Consider the following 17,032-nt stretch of genomic DNA (forward strand, 5'->3'; position numbering starts at 1 on the left):
TACAATCAAAATCAATTTATTCAAATGTCTAATAATATAAATTTATAAAATCAAATAAAAAAATAATTAATTAAAAAACTAACCAACGCAATCATCACGCCGCTTCTCACAGGGGTAGGCAGAGAGAATAGAATTCCACACCAATCTGTCTTTGCGAACAATCTTCACCTCTTCCACATTTTTCCGATTTCTGACCTTACCACGAGTATTTAACATACTTGATCATGCGAAGTTTTTCTCAGTCTTTCTCTATTTCTTTTATCAATCACATTCGCCTCATAAATTTCTTTTCGGTAAAAACATACAAAACAAAAATAACAGTTTCTTTCTTCACTCATTCAATTCACATTGGCCCATCCATCTGAAGACGACTTTCTTAATTTTAACAAAATTGATCTAAAAAAGGAATTACTGAAGTATAAATAATACATGTGTGACCATTCAAGTGATAGTAATTGTATCTATTAAGTTAAAGGTAAAATATATACTAGGTGTCTGAAAAAAAATGAAGTATCTTTTTACACGAAGGAAAACTTAATGTTTATTTGCAATTTGAACTTATTTCTGGCTTTAAATTACTACTTTTCTTATGAATACTTAACAGATATGATGTTATTAGATAACCTTCTAATATAAAAAAAAACAGACAACCGGCAGTGACCAAAAATCTGTCCACATTGTATTTGTATTATATATTTAATATCGATAGTTTAAGCGTTAAACTTAATTTCATTGAACTTCCTTTTCATGTTTCAAAACTTTGTTGGCTGAGTAGTCGGACGATCGAGACCCGTCAGTTGTGAACAGGTTGTATTTAAAAGTGACGTCACAAACTTACGTGGTCTGTCGACATCGTCCCCTTCCTCCTTTTCCCCATCCCCCCTGTGGTGTTTGTGTTTCCGGTGGGAATGCCTCCTCTCGCCCGGCAGATGCACCCCCACGAATACGGTATGCGCCCTGTGCCCTGAAAATTAAAACACAAAGGGTTAAGGAATCGTCACACGTTACAAGCAATATCAACATGTTGGGTGTGGGATACGCGCCAGGTGCGTACATCTGAAATTTTCTCCAATGCGGAATACACGCTAGGCGCGTATGCCTGATAGCATCGGTTTTTAATTTGATCTCCAATGCATTATTTAAAAAGAGTCTACACGAGTTTTTTAAACAGTTTGACGTTTAAGCTAAGTTGATAAATTTACAATTCAAATTTTATATGGATGATTATCGTTAATCCAACTATGTATCGCTGGTTCCACGGCATAAAATTATGTATATTTGCAAATGCGATTCTTACTGGTTATGTAATTTATTGCATTTTAAATAATTATTTGTTAATTAATTAATAAAGCTTAAAAACTAAATTTAAATTGAGTTTTAATTATCGCTATTGGTGTATTTCGATGTATTCGGCATCATTTTCAAACACCGTATGAAAATGATGCGGAATGCATCGAAACACGTGTCACAATAGATTTTTAAGAAACAGTGGTATTTGCAAAATAAATTTTAAATAAAAAATGGATAGATATTATCACAAAATGACTGCCGAATTTGAAGAAATGAATACCTACAGTATGAATTGCATTGTGTATCTCTATAAAAAAAGTGGTGAAAAGGGTTAATTTTAGAATAAATGGTTAAAAACCTTATAAGTATATAAAAAAAACTACAGTTTAGACCCTTGGTCGTCAAACTGCGGCCCGCGGCAGATATTTGTGCGGCCCGCGATATAGCAAACAATTTCATTAGACAATAATGAATAATGACTACCAAAACCGATTTTGCGTGCAAAGTAAACTAAATAAAAGTACTTACGCGGGACGGGAATTTGGGAATAAGAAGAGCAAGTGTGCGGGTAGCTATTACATTTTCAATTGACATAACGCGATATTAATATTTGTTTTGAGTTAAGACAGAGATTATCTTTGACTGTTTTAGCACTGCGACTAACTTTATTTTTACAATATTTTGAGTAATTAAAATCTCGATAGAGACAAAGAATATTTTAAATTCATTTCAGGGAATAGCATCAAGTGGCCACTTAAACCAGCCAATGACAGGTCATAAGCCCTGTAAATGCCTAGATAGGGGTAGGGGTTGGCTAGGAGTATGTATAGGAGCTTCGAGCTGGAACCTAGCATGTAACAGTCGGCTATCGTACATAATACCCAATTCATAAGTGTGCGGCCCGCAGTGATACCTCACATTGTCCCATGTGGCCCTTCACCAGAAAAGTGTGACGACCGCTGGTTTAGACCATATAAAATGAATCAGTTGGATGTATGTATGTTTCCTCAGATGTCACAAAATCACAAATATTTTAATTTCTGAATAATCGAAATGATAAATGTAACGATTAGAATATAAATTACCGAAATTGATACTGTAGGCAACACTTATATGAAATATTTATAAATGCAAAGTTTTTTTATGTAGGAGGCATTACATAGATAAGTACTACGGTAGACAGATGTAAAACGTTATGTAAAACATTTTAAGAATTTATATCCTTGGATTATGTAGAGCAATACTACATTAAACGCGCTTTGAAGAGTCGTCATAAAAAAACGTTTAATATGCTGAATTTGATCGTTTTTCTTATGGGTGTATTAAAAAAGGTAGATCCATATTTTTTTCTTATACCCATACTTCTAACCTCTAAAATAATACATTTTGTAGAATGAAATGTCGATATCGGTCAGTTAGTTACTAATTTTTATACAATGTGTTGATTTTCGTTTGATGGTGTTCTAATTTATTGGTTTATTTGTACAAAAAAAGGAAAACACAGACTTCGTGAGTGATACTCGCAATAACTCGAAATTGAATATAATTGTGAATTTCTCGTAAATTAAACTCTTTCTTTTTTAATCATAATTTATTCCTGCTACAGGCACTGCACGTAAACAAACAACCGTAAAATATTGTTGTTCGCTCATTGTACGTGTGTACTAGCATTTCCTCTAAATCTTTTGATAATGCTAAATAAAAGCTTTCTCAAACCATCTATATATGGCTACCGTGAACTCAAACATGAAGCGTCATGAGATTTATGATATACTCGTATGTATGAGTTTCAAAAATTTTAGTAGTGTGGTTGTCGATCATGGGTAGAATGGTGAAAATTAAACTCTGGTGTAAAGTCATCACTTAACCAGCCTATGACAAGCCTTATAAGCCCTGTAAATACTCAGAATTGTATATTATTTTTCAATTATATATTTAATTGTAAATAATATATTCTCATTAACATTTTATAATTTTTTTGTTTGTTATTTCGACATTAAGATTTTATTTGACATATCTATATCTGGTAGATGACTTAAATGATGTTTTAATTGTGTAAAGTGGAAAAACCCAAATTTTAGAACGACAATTTGGACACGCCAAAAAGTTGCGAAGAATTTACATGTCAAAGGTGATATTTTTCTCCTCGCTCATTAAATATGTTCTAATATATATATTTTTTAAACCCTTCTCCGCACCCCAATGGTGCATAGGGCACTGTGTCATATAAACGCAGTGTTATCTTGATCGTTTTACACATGAAGGAAAGGTGATCAGCCCTCCGCTTCAGGTACCAGTCCACGGTAATATTGAATAAATATTACAGCGAAAAAATCACTTATATTTATTTTACCCCCCTTGGGAATCGAACCCGGGACCTCCAGAACGGTAGCCGAGCGTGCTGACCATTACACTACGGAGGCGGACGAAATGTTCTAATATCACCTTTCTAAAATATTAGATATAATCTGTCCTAAGAGGATATTAATTTAGGTGAAAACGGGTCAAGATTAGTCTTAATTTATGCGAGAGAGCCATAAGGTTTACATTAGGTTCATTTACAAGGAAAACAAATGCCATATATGTAATATACTTACATATGTTATATAAAACCTTGTATGTTCAGACATAATATTATGTTTGTGAGCGCTTACGTACGTATAATAAATATCACTAACGTGGCCTCAAATAATTTAGGTGAAACATACCCTTTCGGGATGTCTAGAATATTTGTTAGTTATGACCTCGAGTTGTAAATAAGGGAAGTTTCAAGTACGTAATTTGTGGTATATTTTAGGAACGTCAATGAATCAACCCTTGTGTTAAAAAAAAAACTAACTAACTAGCTAACTATCCATCACGCCGCTTCCCTGTAGGGGTAGGCAGAGAGTATAGAATGCCACACGACTCTAAATGTCTTTGCAAACCTTGTCATTGCATCTTCCACATTCAAGCATCTCTCCTCATACATACCGATCGATTATTCTATTCAACTCCTGAACTGACCGCTTTCAAGTATTTGACATACCTGATCATACCGAGTTTTTCTCGGTCTTCCTCTGCTCCTTTTTTCAACTAAATTCGCGTCATAAAATTAACGTTCTTTCCTCACTTATTCGTTCCACATGTCCAAACCATCTCAACGCACCTTTCTTAATTTTATCAATAATGCTTATCTTAGCCTCGCATTCTTTCCTTATTTCACCATTCGAACATCATACATCGTTTGCCGCACATTCGTCTTAAGGATCGCATTACGATAGTTTAAAAATTAGTTCGTTATTATTGTTTGCGTTATTCGAAATTATTAAAGAAAATACTTATTTTTATACCACTTACGTTTATTTATGACTACTAGTTTCGGAAGTTAAGCTTCCATCCTCAGGTCTAAATGTAAAATAAAACATCATTAAAAATAAACTGTTCTTTAAATAAGGAGAGGGGTGAATTGATTTATTTACAAATAAATTTGTTTGCAATAGAGTAGGTACATTGAAAAAAATCTAAATAATAGTTTTATATATTCTACCTCATCATTTTTAATGGCTGAAATTATTATTTGATTATTTGATAATCAATTAATATTGATCACTCCTGCTAAAATTACGGTGACAAATTAATCAGTATTAATTTAAATAAAAAATAATTAAATGACAGGCTGGTACTTCATTTAACGTTAATTAAGTAATTAATGTAATAAATTAAGTTTCCACGGGTTATAATGAACTTTTTATCAACTAATTTGATAGGTTGGTAAAAATTGATACTTTTAATTACTATCATGAAAGCATTTTTATAATCAATAGTTGCGCATCTAGCTATCACGCGCGAGGTTTCAGGTTCTACTACTGATAATTCATTAATTTACACATTAATACCTTTTATTTTTTGTTTAATTTTACTATTTTTTATGATTATGATTTAGTATTAATGTTCGGATTGTTGTATTTTAACACATCGTAGGACAGGGGTGGGGAAACATTTCATTTCTAAAGGCTTTATTAATTTATCTGATTCAACACAAGGCCATGTTTGTAAAATATTTAAGTTAATCCATCGACTACTTTTCATGTTTTTGGGACACAAACATACAGAACCTGTTTTGTTACACATTAAGTTCTTCAGAAAAACGAGGGTTTTAAGTCAGAATGGGGCACTTACCGGTTTGAAACCGGTAGATATTATAATTCAGTTTTAATAAAATATTTATTTTGATGTTATATTTTGATTATGATTTTTTTTATTCGCACAGTGGCTCTAAGGAGGCAAAAGTTGTAACTGCACAGGTTGACGATAATAATATTTTTAATTTTTAAAAATCATTCTCATCCTTCAACGTCCCAATGACACTACTCTAAAATTAAGTTTCATTATATAATTGATTCGGCTGTTACTTTGTGGTACAATGTATCCATTTTTAATTTAAAAATTAAAAATTGGACTTAACTTCACATACGGTGTTTAAAATGATGCGGAATGCATCGAAACACGAATCACAATAGAATCAAATAAATAGTGATATTTACCAAGTAAAATTTAAAACAATGCATAATAAATAGAAAAATGCGTGAGAACACACCTTAAAAATTAAAAAATATATAAAATCACGTTGTATTTATCATTGATTATGATCATACTTTAACCTGTTCGAATGAGTTATTTGTCTCTTCTTTCAAGATGTTAATCATCGAATTATCTTTTTAAAAACAAAACTCTTAAATTGATTTAGGTTATCGACCTTATCGGAGAGATATTGGAAAAACACGTGATATTGACACATTCCAGTTAAATAATTAATTCATTAAAATGATACGAACGAGATAACGCATGAACTCAGGTATTTATTTTACCATAAACTCCTTGATAAAAATAATAATTTTGAATATTCTATTTAGCGCCATTTTCGTAAAATACTACCTCAAGGGCGCTGTGCTGCGGCAACATTTGATAAATTATTTATTCTTAGTCAAAACAATAAAAACAATCATATCGAAGGTAAACTTTCCTTTGAGTACAGGGTAAGATCACCTGGTCAAATTTGTCGCATCTGAGTCGGGTCCGTTAGGGTCGCATACCCATCGAACTCACATTTGACACATTTAAAAAATATAGTAACGAGGATTGTTAATTTTTAAGAATTATTACTTTAACTGAGCCTTAAATTATTTAAATAAAAAAAACCCTTGTATAATATCATTTATTGGGTTATATTTTATTACAAATGACTAGTTTTGAAAACCACAAGTGTTTTAATCAACAGGTGAATACAAAAACTAAAAATAATGATAAATAGGTTTTGTTTTCACCTGTTGATGAAAACAACTGTAGTGCACGAAATAAGTCGTGTGTAATGAAATAAAACTCAAACAGTGGTATTAAAGAATTGTTAATTTTTTTAAATACATAGAATATTTCGTAAAATTAAATTTAAAAAAAATCTGAATGTTCGTTTTGTGGAGTGGATGAAAACAGGCAACTAAAACGGCGCCAGCATTCCGGTATGTTTATAAAATAAAAAGTAAAAATACCTACCATGAACTTCATTTAAAAAAAAATAAAGTTTAAAGTTTAAAAAAAATCATATTATAACTATCACTACTTTGAAAATAAAAATGGAAGGTCTTTAATAGTAATACGTACTAAACGGTAATCTTAACTAATAAAAATACGTTTAGTACGTGTACGAAATATATTTAGTACGTACACGAAAAATACATTTCGTAAACATTTTGTGTACGAAAAGTATTTTTTTTTGCAAAGTCATAGTAGTTTTCTTTATTATTGTGGTTTTTGGCTGAAGTGTGTAAACTATTTTAAAGTGAAATAAAATATATGATTACGTTTATATTTCAACTACCGTAAAGTGGGTATACTTTGCACCATGGGTGATACTTTGCACCACCTTCTGTAAAGAAATTGTAGAGCTGGTCATCTCTGATACATGTCATTTTTCATTCTACTTTCTATTGTTTCTGATAGATGGCACTTCAATCTACTTTTTAGTTTACAGAAGTAACAGTCGGTCGCTATTGCTTCAATGCGTTTTTCCTGTCCGAACGTAAAGAAAGTTTTCTGTCTGAAAATTGTGTCCGAAAAAATCCAGTGGAATCAGTATACTGAAACTAGTTACAACAAGTGAGTGGTCTCTAAATCATAGGTAGATAGGCCCTGCTTTTCTCAAATACTGTATTTTTTAGTTACGTTGTCAAGTTTATGTAAAAATAATATTTTTTTAAGAACTGACTTGTATTGGCCACATTTGGGGTAACATTGCACCAAGTGCAAAGTATCCACAAAAGGCCATAGTTAATTAATTTGATGAAAAGTCTTAAAACGGATAATACAACTTGACATGTTTGCTAAATATCTATTGGTTTTGTGTACTTACTTAATTCCTGATGGTATATTTTTTTCAAAAATGTCAAGAACACACAAACAGCGGCCTTATGCCAGACGATACTGCAATTTTACACCGAAGAGAGTGGAGCAGTGTGTGGAGGTCATTCGAAATGGTACAATCAGTCAAAGAAAGGCTGAAGAAATTTTCAAAATCCCCAGAAGGACGATTAACTATAAGCTCAAAGGTCAGCACACAAAACCTGTGGGAAAACCTCCGATATGTGACAAGTGCGAAGAGCAATCCTTCGTAAACTGCATAGTAGACATGAGTGAGTACGGTTTCCCAGTGAGTGTTTTTAACATTCGCTACATTCTAATAGCCTATTTGGATAGATTTGGCAGAAGAGTACGAATATTAAAGAACAACGTACCAGGCTCTAAATGGATAAGATCATTTTTGCAAAGACATAAAACCTTGACTGTTGCTAAAACTAGTCAGTTGCTTAATCGGTTGCCATTAAAAGCGTATGACGATGACGTGCGCCAGAGTTTTCAACAGTTTTTGGAAGAAAACAGATTCAACCCAAAGAATTCAGTCTTAAAACGCAGGAAAACAATACCGATAGAACCAGGTTAGAGCATTGCTCACAATCCAAATGTCGAAATGAACGTTGACGAGACACAAATGCTACCTGAACCAACTACATCAATGATCCCACCTTCCACATCGAAACTTCCAGCATATCTAGCATTAACTGATTATAGTTGACACGGAAGCTTTGAGGAAGAGGGAGAAGAACAAAAACGATGACTGAAACCAGTTATCGTATTTGTTCTTCCGTTTCATTAGGACCAGTAAAAAAGAAGGTGGGAAAATATGTCGTATTTCATTATGAAGGAGAAAATTTTCCGGGACAGATTTTGGAAATAAAGAAAGACAGAGCTGTTAAATCCATGCAGGAGAGTCTCAAAACGTGGAAGTGGCCGATGAAGGATGACTTTCTTCAATATTCTTGGAAGGATGTAGCGGGTTCCATAAAAGAACCGAAAATGCAATCCAAAAGAGGTTTCTTTACCGTCCCGGAACTTGACCATATTTAGACCTAATTTAATTTTGATTCCTATTACCTATATAGTACGATATGTTTTAATATCCACCTTTTATTTTATATAACTTTAAACCTTCAGTATTGAAAAAAAAAAACATTTTTGTTAGATTTTTCAATATTTAAAAAAAAAAAATTCTATCAAGTGTCTTATTTTTCCATAATTATACAATATTATAATCTGCATTTAGTGAACTGTGAGCCAAAACCCTTTATAAGGTGCAACAAAACTTGTAGGATAGCCTTTACTTTGCATAAATTTGGATTCTAGTACGAAAAGTGTAGAGAAAATATCATGGTGCAAAGTTGTACTTTACCCCGGGATACTTTGCACCAAAATATAAATATAAAAAAAAATACAGGCAAAATAGATAAAAATTTAAAAACGTATCAGACATGTTACAGGTATATGTGTTATTACATTGCAATAGTTGAAACCTCAGAAAAAGTAAAAAACCTGATCTGAATAGACAATTTTTTGAAAAAATGCAGTATTTTGGTGCAATGTAAACCCACTTTACGGTACTTTAAAGAAAACATACCAATATTTTTTTACATGATACGAGTATCATGAATAACAATTGAGCACTAACTTATTGATCGTGAAAAGTGTTTTACGATTCGTTGAACTTTTCGGAGGGAAATATATTTTCAATTTGCGTACAAGGCATTGAATTTTAAGGGCGTTTGTCTTATTTGCATGAGCTGAATAGATTTGTTTTCCATACATACTAATCCCTATAACGGTGCCAAAACATTGAAAACCGTGCTTGTTGACAGATATGAAAAGCTATATGCAAAACTCCCTATAATTTGGAGATAAAAAATCTATTTGCAAAAAGAAAATGAATAGATTCAAATAACATTTTGACATCTCAACAAAGATGTAGAAAAATATGAAAGTCTGTATGTACAGGGTCTATGACCCATCATAGACTGGTTTAAGTGATCATTTTAAGCACTTGTAACATTCGCTGTTCTACCCATGATTGACACCACACTACTAATATTTTATGAACTCCTAAATATATTATATTGATCAATCTCACAATTCATATGAGTTCACAACAGCTGTCTATGTTGGATTAGGGAAAGCTTTTATTTAGCAGCGGCCCTTTTATTTGTATGCAATATCTAAACCCCGGATTATTTTCACATACTGGGAAACACATTATGTAAAAGTAGCGAAAATCCAGATTTGTAAGTCATATAATTTACATCTATGGATGATTTGGATTTGAGTCAACTTTTTATTTAGCATAGACCCTTATTTTTAAAAGTACGCAAGATCTTTCTCAAAGATTCAAATAACTTATTCATTGGTTTGGATTAAATCGAAGGTGCTCAAAGTGTAATCCTTGAAATGTGAAAAAGTATTGAAAACCTTTTAACAGTTTTCTTTTTGAAAAATATGAAAAATGGAAACAAATTAAGGAAATTTTTGATTATTGACTAGGAAAACATGAAAATTAATCGAAAACTATAATGACGTCTACTGACCCATTGAAAAAGGCATACACGCCAGTACAAATTGCTGAGAACTGCATTGAGTGGGCAGTCCGAGTAAGTTTATTTTAAAACGGAATTCACTTGGCAATTGTGAGAAACGATAGGAGTCGACCGGATAGTTTTTAATGAGTTTTAGTTTTTAATTGTTCTGAAACTTTCTGCTTACTTCACTTGCCCATATTGTTCGGGGTGAAGCTTACTATGATATGACCTACTCTATTATACAGGATGAAACAAACAGTAAAGCGAGTCCGTTGATTACCATCTACGTAGGGGGAAAGTACTACAAAAGTTAAGTTGAAATTTGATTACGCAAACATATGAGATCTGCTTTAGAAATTTTGCCAGTTAATTAATTAAAAAAAAACATTTCATAACTAAGCTTCGAAGAGAAATCTTTAGAAATCTTTGAAAATATTAATGAATCTTTCCCCGAACATTACCTCTTCATAATGTTGATAAATTGTTTTCATTATGGTCGCAAAATTATTCGTTTAAAGCCATTTTTAAAGTTATTTCTAGACTTTCGTTTACAAAGGTGGCAGTGACAGCGTACGTTACGTAAATTAATAACAAGGGTTGAGAGTTACAAGCAAACTCGTTTAGCTTGAATTTATAGTACTTTAAAAAAAGCTCATATATCAAAGAATTAAAGTTGAATTACTAAATATGTAGGTTGGCTAAAAATATTATAATTTATAAAAATCATGCAATAAAAGATGAATAACCTAAAATTTTCATCTTAGTCAAACGATATTTCAAAATAATATAGTAATATTGAATAAATATTAGAGTGAAAAAATATTTTTCTTTCAAACCCTTATCCACACCCAATGGTGCATAGGGCACTACTCGTATTGACGCTGTTTTATCTTGATCGTTGCTCACATGAAGGCAAGGTGATCACTCAAGAGTGAAAAAATCACTTATATTTATTTAACCCCCCCCCCTGGGAATCGAGACCAGGACCTCCAGTATGGATCCCAGCGTGCTGACCATTACACTACGGAGGCGGAGTATATATATGCATACATTTATATTCAATTTTGTATGATAATGTTAGTAGAAAAGATGTAACGCTGAAGTGAGCACTATACGAATACACAGACAGGATAAAGAAATAAATTCTTAGGGAAGAATTAGGTTTGCTTATATGAACGTAATGGTTAGAAGGGTATAAAATATTTCTGTGGGAGGTAATAGGAAGACGTAATAAACTAAATTCCGTAAATGGGTTTGTACTGAATATATAGGGTTTCAGACAAACATGTGAGGCAGTTTCACGTGAGAAGGATACAAAAAAATTGAAATACGGTGTTGTTATTATTTATTATACCAATGAGCAGAGATTTTGTTCAAGTTAGTTACTATCATTATTACATGTTTTTCAGCTAGAGTATTTTATTTTTTATTATTTAATTTTATTTATTTATTTCATAGATACATACATTTTCTTTTACCAAATCTATTACGGCTCTTTAGGCATGGCCTGTGTTGAGTCGAAATACTTACGTGGTTATACAATTTTTTTTATTATTATTATTTGTTTTTTTTTTAATTATTTTTATAATTAGATTATATACAATACATACAATAGATACAATAACAATTTGCAGTAGAAAGGTTTTACAATAAAATAATTACACCTGGACTTTAATTCATTCACTTTCTACCTTGTCCCTTCCAACGAAAAGCAACCATCGACGGACACTGTTCTTAAAGACATGATCACTACCGGAATTATTAATGGTTACGGGCAGCAAATTTAATATCTTTGGCGCAAATATATTTTCACATTTTATATTAATTTATTAAGTAATATTTTTTATTATTTCATCGTAGACATGATTAGAAATTACGATAATGTGTCTTCACTGAGTTGTCCCGTGCCGAGGGCACATTTTACAATATTTTTTTTTTATAAAACTATACCTGTATGTAAGAAAATTGTTTATTACATGCAATCAACGAGGTACTAAGCAGAGCCGGAGAGTCTAGAATCTAGACTCTATATGCTTACTAAATAAACACAACAGCAAGTTAAATGGATAGGTCATAATATAAGACACCCAGGCCTGCTTCTTTCGATTGCGGAGGGCAAATTTCATGCAACTCATCAGAGAAAATTCTATCAAAATCGGAAGCAAGGCAGATAATAACATAAATTACAATTTAAAACACACACTTACACATACACACACACACACACATATATATATATATATATATATATATATATATATATATATATATATATATATATATATATATATATATATACATATATATATATATATACACATACACGCTCACACACATACACACACACACACACACACACACACACACACACACATACACATATGCAATAAACAGTATCTACGCGACAAAATAAAGGTAAATTGATTTATAAAACATTATGTATAAGAATACTCGTATATTCTATATATCATGCATACAGTATATAGGGAGGATTATATGATTTATGTATAGATGTAGGTCCAACGGTATGTGTGTAGGAATTTGAGCACGTCTATGTCGTCCTTAACCCGCTTCCGTATTTTCTAGTTTCACCCACTTTATTTTCAAGACCGATCCTCCACGGTTCATAACCAGCCCTCGGGAGGGAGGGGGTTCATTTGCCACGTTGCATTTCTGCGGTAGGCTTTCCACATTTCCCCACCGAGGAAAGGAAAAATGAATTAATGAGGATGGAAAACGCTGGCAAATGAGACAAGACAGGTCGTTATTAAATGAGGGTAAAAAAAATACCGTGAGAATAATTTTTCATATTTAAAATGAGTTATTAGAGAGTTGGTATTTTTATTGTGAAAGTATGTACAGTACATCGTCATTAAATACAGCTCATTTTAAAATAATATTTTCAATACACATTTTATATGCATTTTCATGAAAAAAATTGAAAAATATCACAAAAGGAACCGATTATATTCCTTAACTACTAAATGCATACTTTTCCTAATACTGGACTGATATACCTGCAAAGCAGGACTGATCACCTTGCCTTCGACCGAATAAACAATGCGAAGGTTTGATGCAGTGCCCTATGCACCATTGGGCATAGATAAGAGTCACCAGCAGCAGAAAGTTATTTTTTTAATGTAGTTATAATCAGAACATTTTAGTAACGTGGTGGAACGGCGTCGCGGTACCTTTTTTCACGGATATATTTATTAAAATTTTCAAAATCATTTAGATAAAACAATTATTGTGCTTACATATAATAATTAGAATTTAAATTTATATAATTCGTCAAAATGATAAAAAATGATATTGTAATGAATGTTTAAATGATATTTTAAACATATTTTTACAACATTTTGAGTGTGTCCAAATACTTGTTCACAAATCAGGATTATCTCCCATTATAGGAGTTATTTTTCATATTATTTTTTGACATCTCATCAAAGATGAAGTAGAATATGGAAGTCTGGGCATTTACGGGACTGACGACTGTCATAGGCTGATTTAAGTGATCACTTTACACACGTGTAACATTCACCAATTCTAGCCATTATTGACAACCACACTTCTCAAATTCTTGGAAGTCCTATATACATGAACCAATTTAGAAACCTTGTTCTTGAATCATGTAAATGCCCAGACTTTCATATTCTTCTTCATCTTTGATGAGATGTAAAAAAATAATACATATTTTTTAGTAAAAAGCTTGACATGAAGTAAGTTCCGGACCTTTTTTTGTTTTAAAAAAGCCTTTAGGTGAAACGTCATCATTACTCGGAAACAAAGAATCTTTCATGATGATTGATGACTGATGTCTGAGATAAGTCGATAATTGATGTCATCATTGTAATTCATGACGTATCCCAACGTGCGTTTAAACAGAACATAGATAGTAACTACTTTTCTCTTATCTTGTTTTTTCCACTTTTCTTGTTAAAATTTTTCAAAATAAAGTTATGGTTATTTTGATTTGCTTTTTTTTTTGTTGACTTCCGTATTCTTTTTAATCTGTGTTGAGATATCAATAAAAAATCTTACATCGTACTCATGCACCATTAGAAAATTCAAATTGGGGATTTGTTTATTAAAAAAAATATATAAATGTATTTACGTATCATGAAATAATGAGAACCGAAATGTATAAAAAAAAAAACAAAATTTTGAGAGTACACATATGTACATCCAAAAGGGTGTCTACCAAAATAAAAGCTTTCTCAAGCCAACTTAAAAGGCTTTGTGAACTCATATCGCTGACTCCTTTCAACAACATCGTAAATAAAAAATCGTAAATTTTCAGTTGTGCATGTTTTCGAAATGCCCAGAAAAATTTCTATGTCCCAGCAAATGCCGCATATTTTTAACTTAATATTTACCCGCTACAGGGCAAAAAGTGTTGTTTTTGCATTTTGAAGAAAAGGTATTGTTTAATTATTTTTTGAAATATTCTAAATATTTTTCAAATGGAGAAAAAAACCTTCAGGTTTTACAAATAAAGATCTTTTACATAGTAACAAGTTCAATAAGTGGCTTGATATTTATTTTGAATACATTTTATTATATTTTTAAACATTAAAAACGATCTCCTGAAAAATCAAGTTTTTTTTTACATATGACGTTGTTGAAAGGATTGTGCATTATGTGCAGCATCATGAGATTAATGATATACTTATGCAGGAGTTCCCCAAATTTCGTTATGGTCAATCATGAGTAGAATGGTGAATATTGCACGTATGTAAAGTGATCACTTTACAAGCCTATAATAGGTCATAGGCCTGTAAAAATACTTAGAATTCCATATTCTTCATCATCTTTGTTGGATGATGAAGAATATATATGAATTAATATATTTTTCTTAAAATAATTTTATTTTATTACAGTACTGGAATTAAATGTAGTTTAAATAATAGATTCCACTGTTCAGTAAATGCTCAAACGAAAAGGTGATGTCAATACGGAGTGCTTATAGTTTGGTATTATTAATTCCGGGTATTTATTTACCTTTGATAAACATTATCTCAGATATGAATTAAGGAATTACTCAGACATTTGAAATGACCATAACATTTATTTATTTACGGCTGAGTCAATAGTTTATACTATATAATATTATACTAGAAATGGAAAATATTGTTTTACTTTGTTCAAATGCCGAAACATTTTATTTTATTTAGATTTTTTGTTCATGCTTATTTTTGTGTGAGTGTATGTATATGTATAAATGTAAATAAATAAATATATATATATTTATATATATATATATATATATATATATATATATATATATATATATATATATATATATATATATATATATATATATATATATATATATATATATATATATATATATATATGTGTGTGTATATATACATATATATATTTTTAAAAATAAATATTATCCTTTAACTTAAAATTTACTAGGTTAATAACGTTATAACTTTTGCCTTTAAGACATTGAGGGTAAAAACTGTATTTTTATCAGTGAAAACTTGGATAATGGGGGGAGTCATTGCTATGTTGTTTCTAAATGCTGAAGTTTATGATATTTAAAATTAATATAATTTTTAGGATTTCATATATGCCTCACATATGGTGTATAATAATAATGCTGAGTGCATTGGCTCATTATATTTTATTTAGAAAAAGTGGTAATAACCAATTAAAATTAAATAACCAATTAAAATTTAAAATATTGCATTTATTCATAATCAAACATATTTAGTTTATATACATCCATCCGAAGCATGATCATCTTCAAAAGCTGAACGATAGCCAAATAAGATAAAACCAAAACCAGGCAAACTGACAGTACTACAGTTCGAACAAATAGCTAATCAAGTATTGATTGATGATTTAGGATTATGATATTAATATGATAAATATAATTTGAAGTGCTGATAATTTTAAGATGGAAAAATAATGTTTAAAGTAATGTGAAACATGTAAATTTTGTAGACCTTAATGTAAAAGTTAAACCGGTCTAAGAATTAATATTAATAGTGTAATATAATAAACGTAATTGTGTTGGTAATAAACATAACTATGTTACCAACACAGTATATAGGTACGCGTATATTTTATTCAATCTAAATCTGTATACCTCAAAATATAAATCCAATTTAACTGTACAATGCATCAAATTATAGAATTTCGTCTTAACTTCAAATCTACGTTTTCATTTTGTCGAAACATTGATTTTTTTTCTTCATGAAAGGACAGAAAATCAGACAGAGTATTATTGAAATAATCCATACTGTGATTATGTTTTTTATTATGATTTTAGCTCATGCAAACAAAATACATTGTACAACATACACAAATACATTGTACAATACACAAAATCTTAGATACAATTATAATAAAAAGGATATAAGAGAAGATACGGAAAGAAAACAAAATAACAACCGTAATTTATCTGAAATTAATTAGTAACTGAAAAATTTTAAAAATTATTATTCAATCTGCAAAAATATCCATTACAATGGATCACACTTGAAGTGTAATACTTTTGTTTTATTGAAAACTAAATAATAATTTAAACTTATCGTTCATGAGTTCATATTGAAGTAAAATATATATCCTTGATAATTCACATCTAAGCCTAGTTGAAAATCAGTAATTCAGTTAGTCTTTTAATAAAGGACTTGTCCCAATAGAGTTATTTGAACCTGTGAAATTAATATCTATTTTTAGCATATTTAAATTACGCTTTCCCGAGGAAAGCGATTTGAAATTATTCAAACGGCGTTTTAAGGGTGAAACCAAGGTCTTTTAAGGGTAACAGGAGAGAAAGGCAAATTAAA

The 17,032-nt window shown here is 30.8% G+C and overlaps 1 protein-coding gene across 3 annotated transcripts in view; it reads right to left on the reverse strand.

The window, feature by feature from the left end:
- Ndae1 (Na[+]-driven anion exchanger 1) overlaps positions 1 to 17,032 on the reverse strand; it is an 86,254-nt gene that overhangs the window by 29,926 nt on the left and 39,296 nt on the right. For all 3 annotated transcript variants that reach the window (XM_088264969.1, XM_088264968.1, XM_088264967.1), the window contains exon 4: positions 839 to 964. In XM_088264969.1, the coding sequence (XP_088121095.1) occupies positions 839 to 964 (126 nt within the window). The remainder of the gene's footprint in view (positions 1 to 838; positions 965 to 17,032) is intronic.

Source organism: Brachycentrus maculatus, unplaced genomic scaffold (assembly GCF_059751285.1).
Source record: "Brachycentrus maculatus isolate JH-2025_06_01 unplaced genomic scaffold, ASM5975128v1 h1tg000240l, whole genome shotgun sequence".
Lineage (NCBI taxonomy): Eukaryota > Metazoa > Arthropoda > Insecta > Trichoptera > Brachycentridae > Brachycentrus > Brachycentrus maculatus.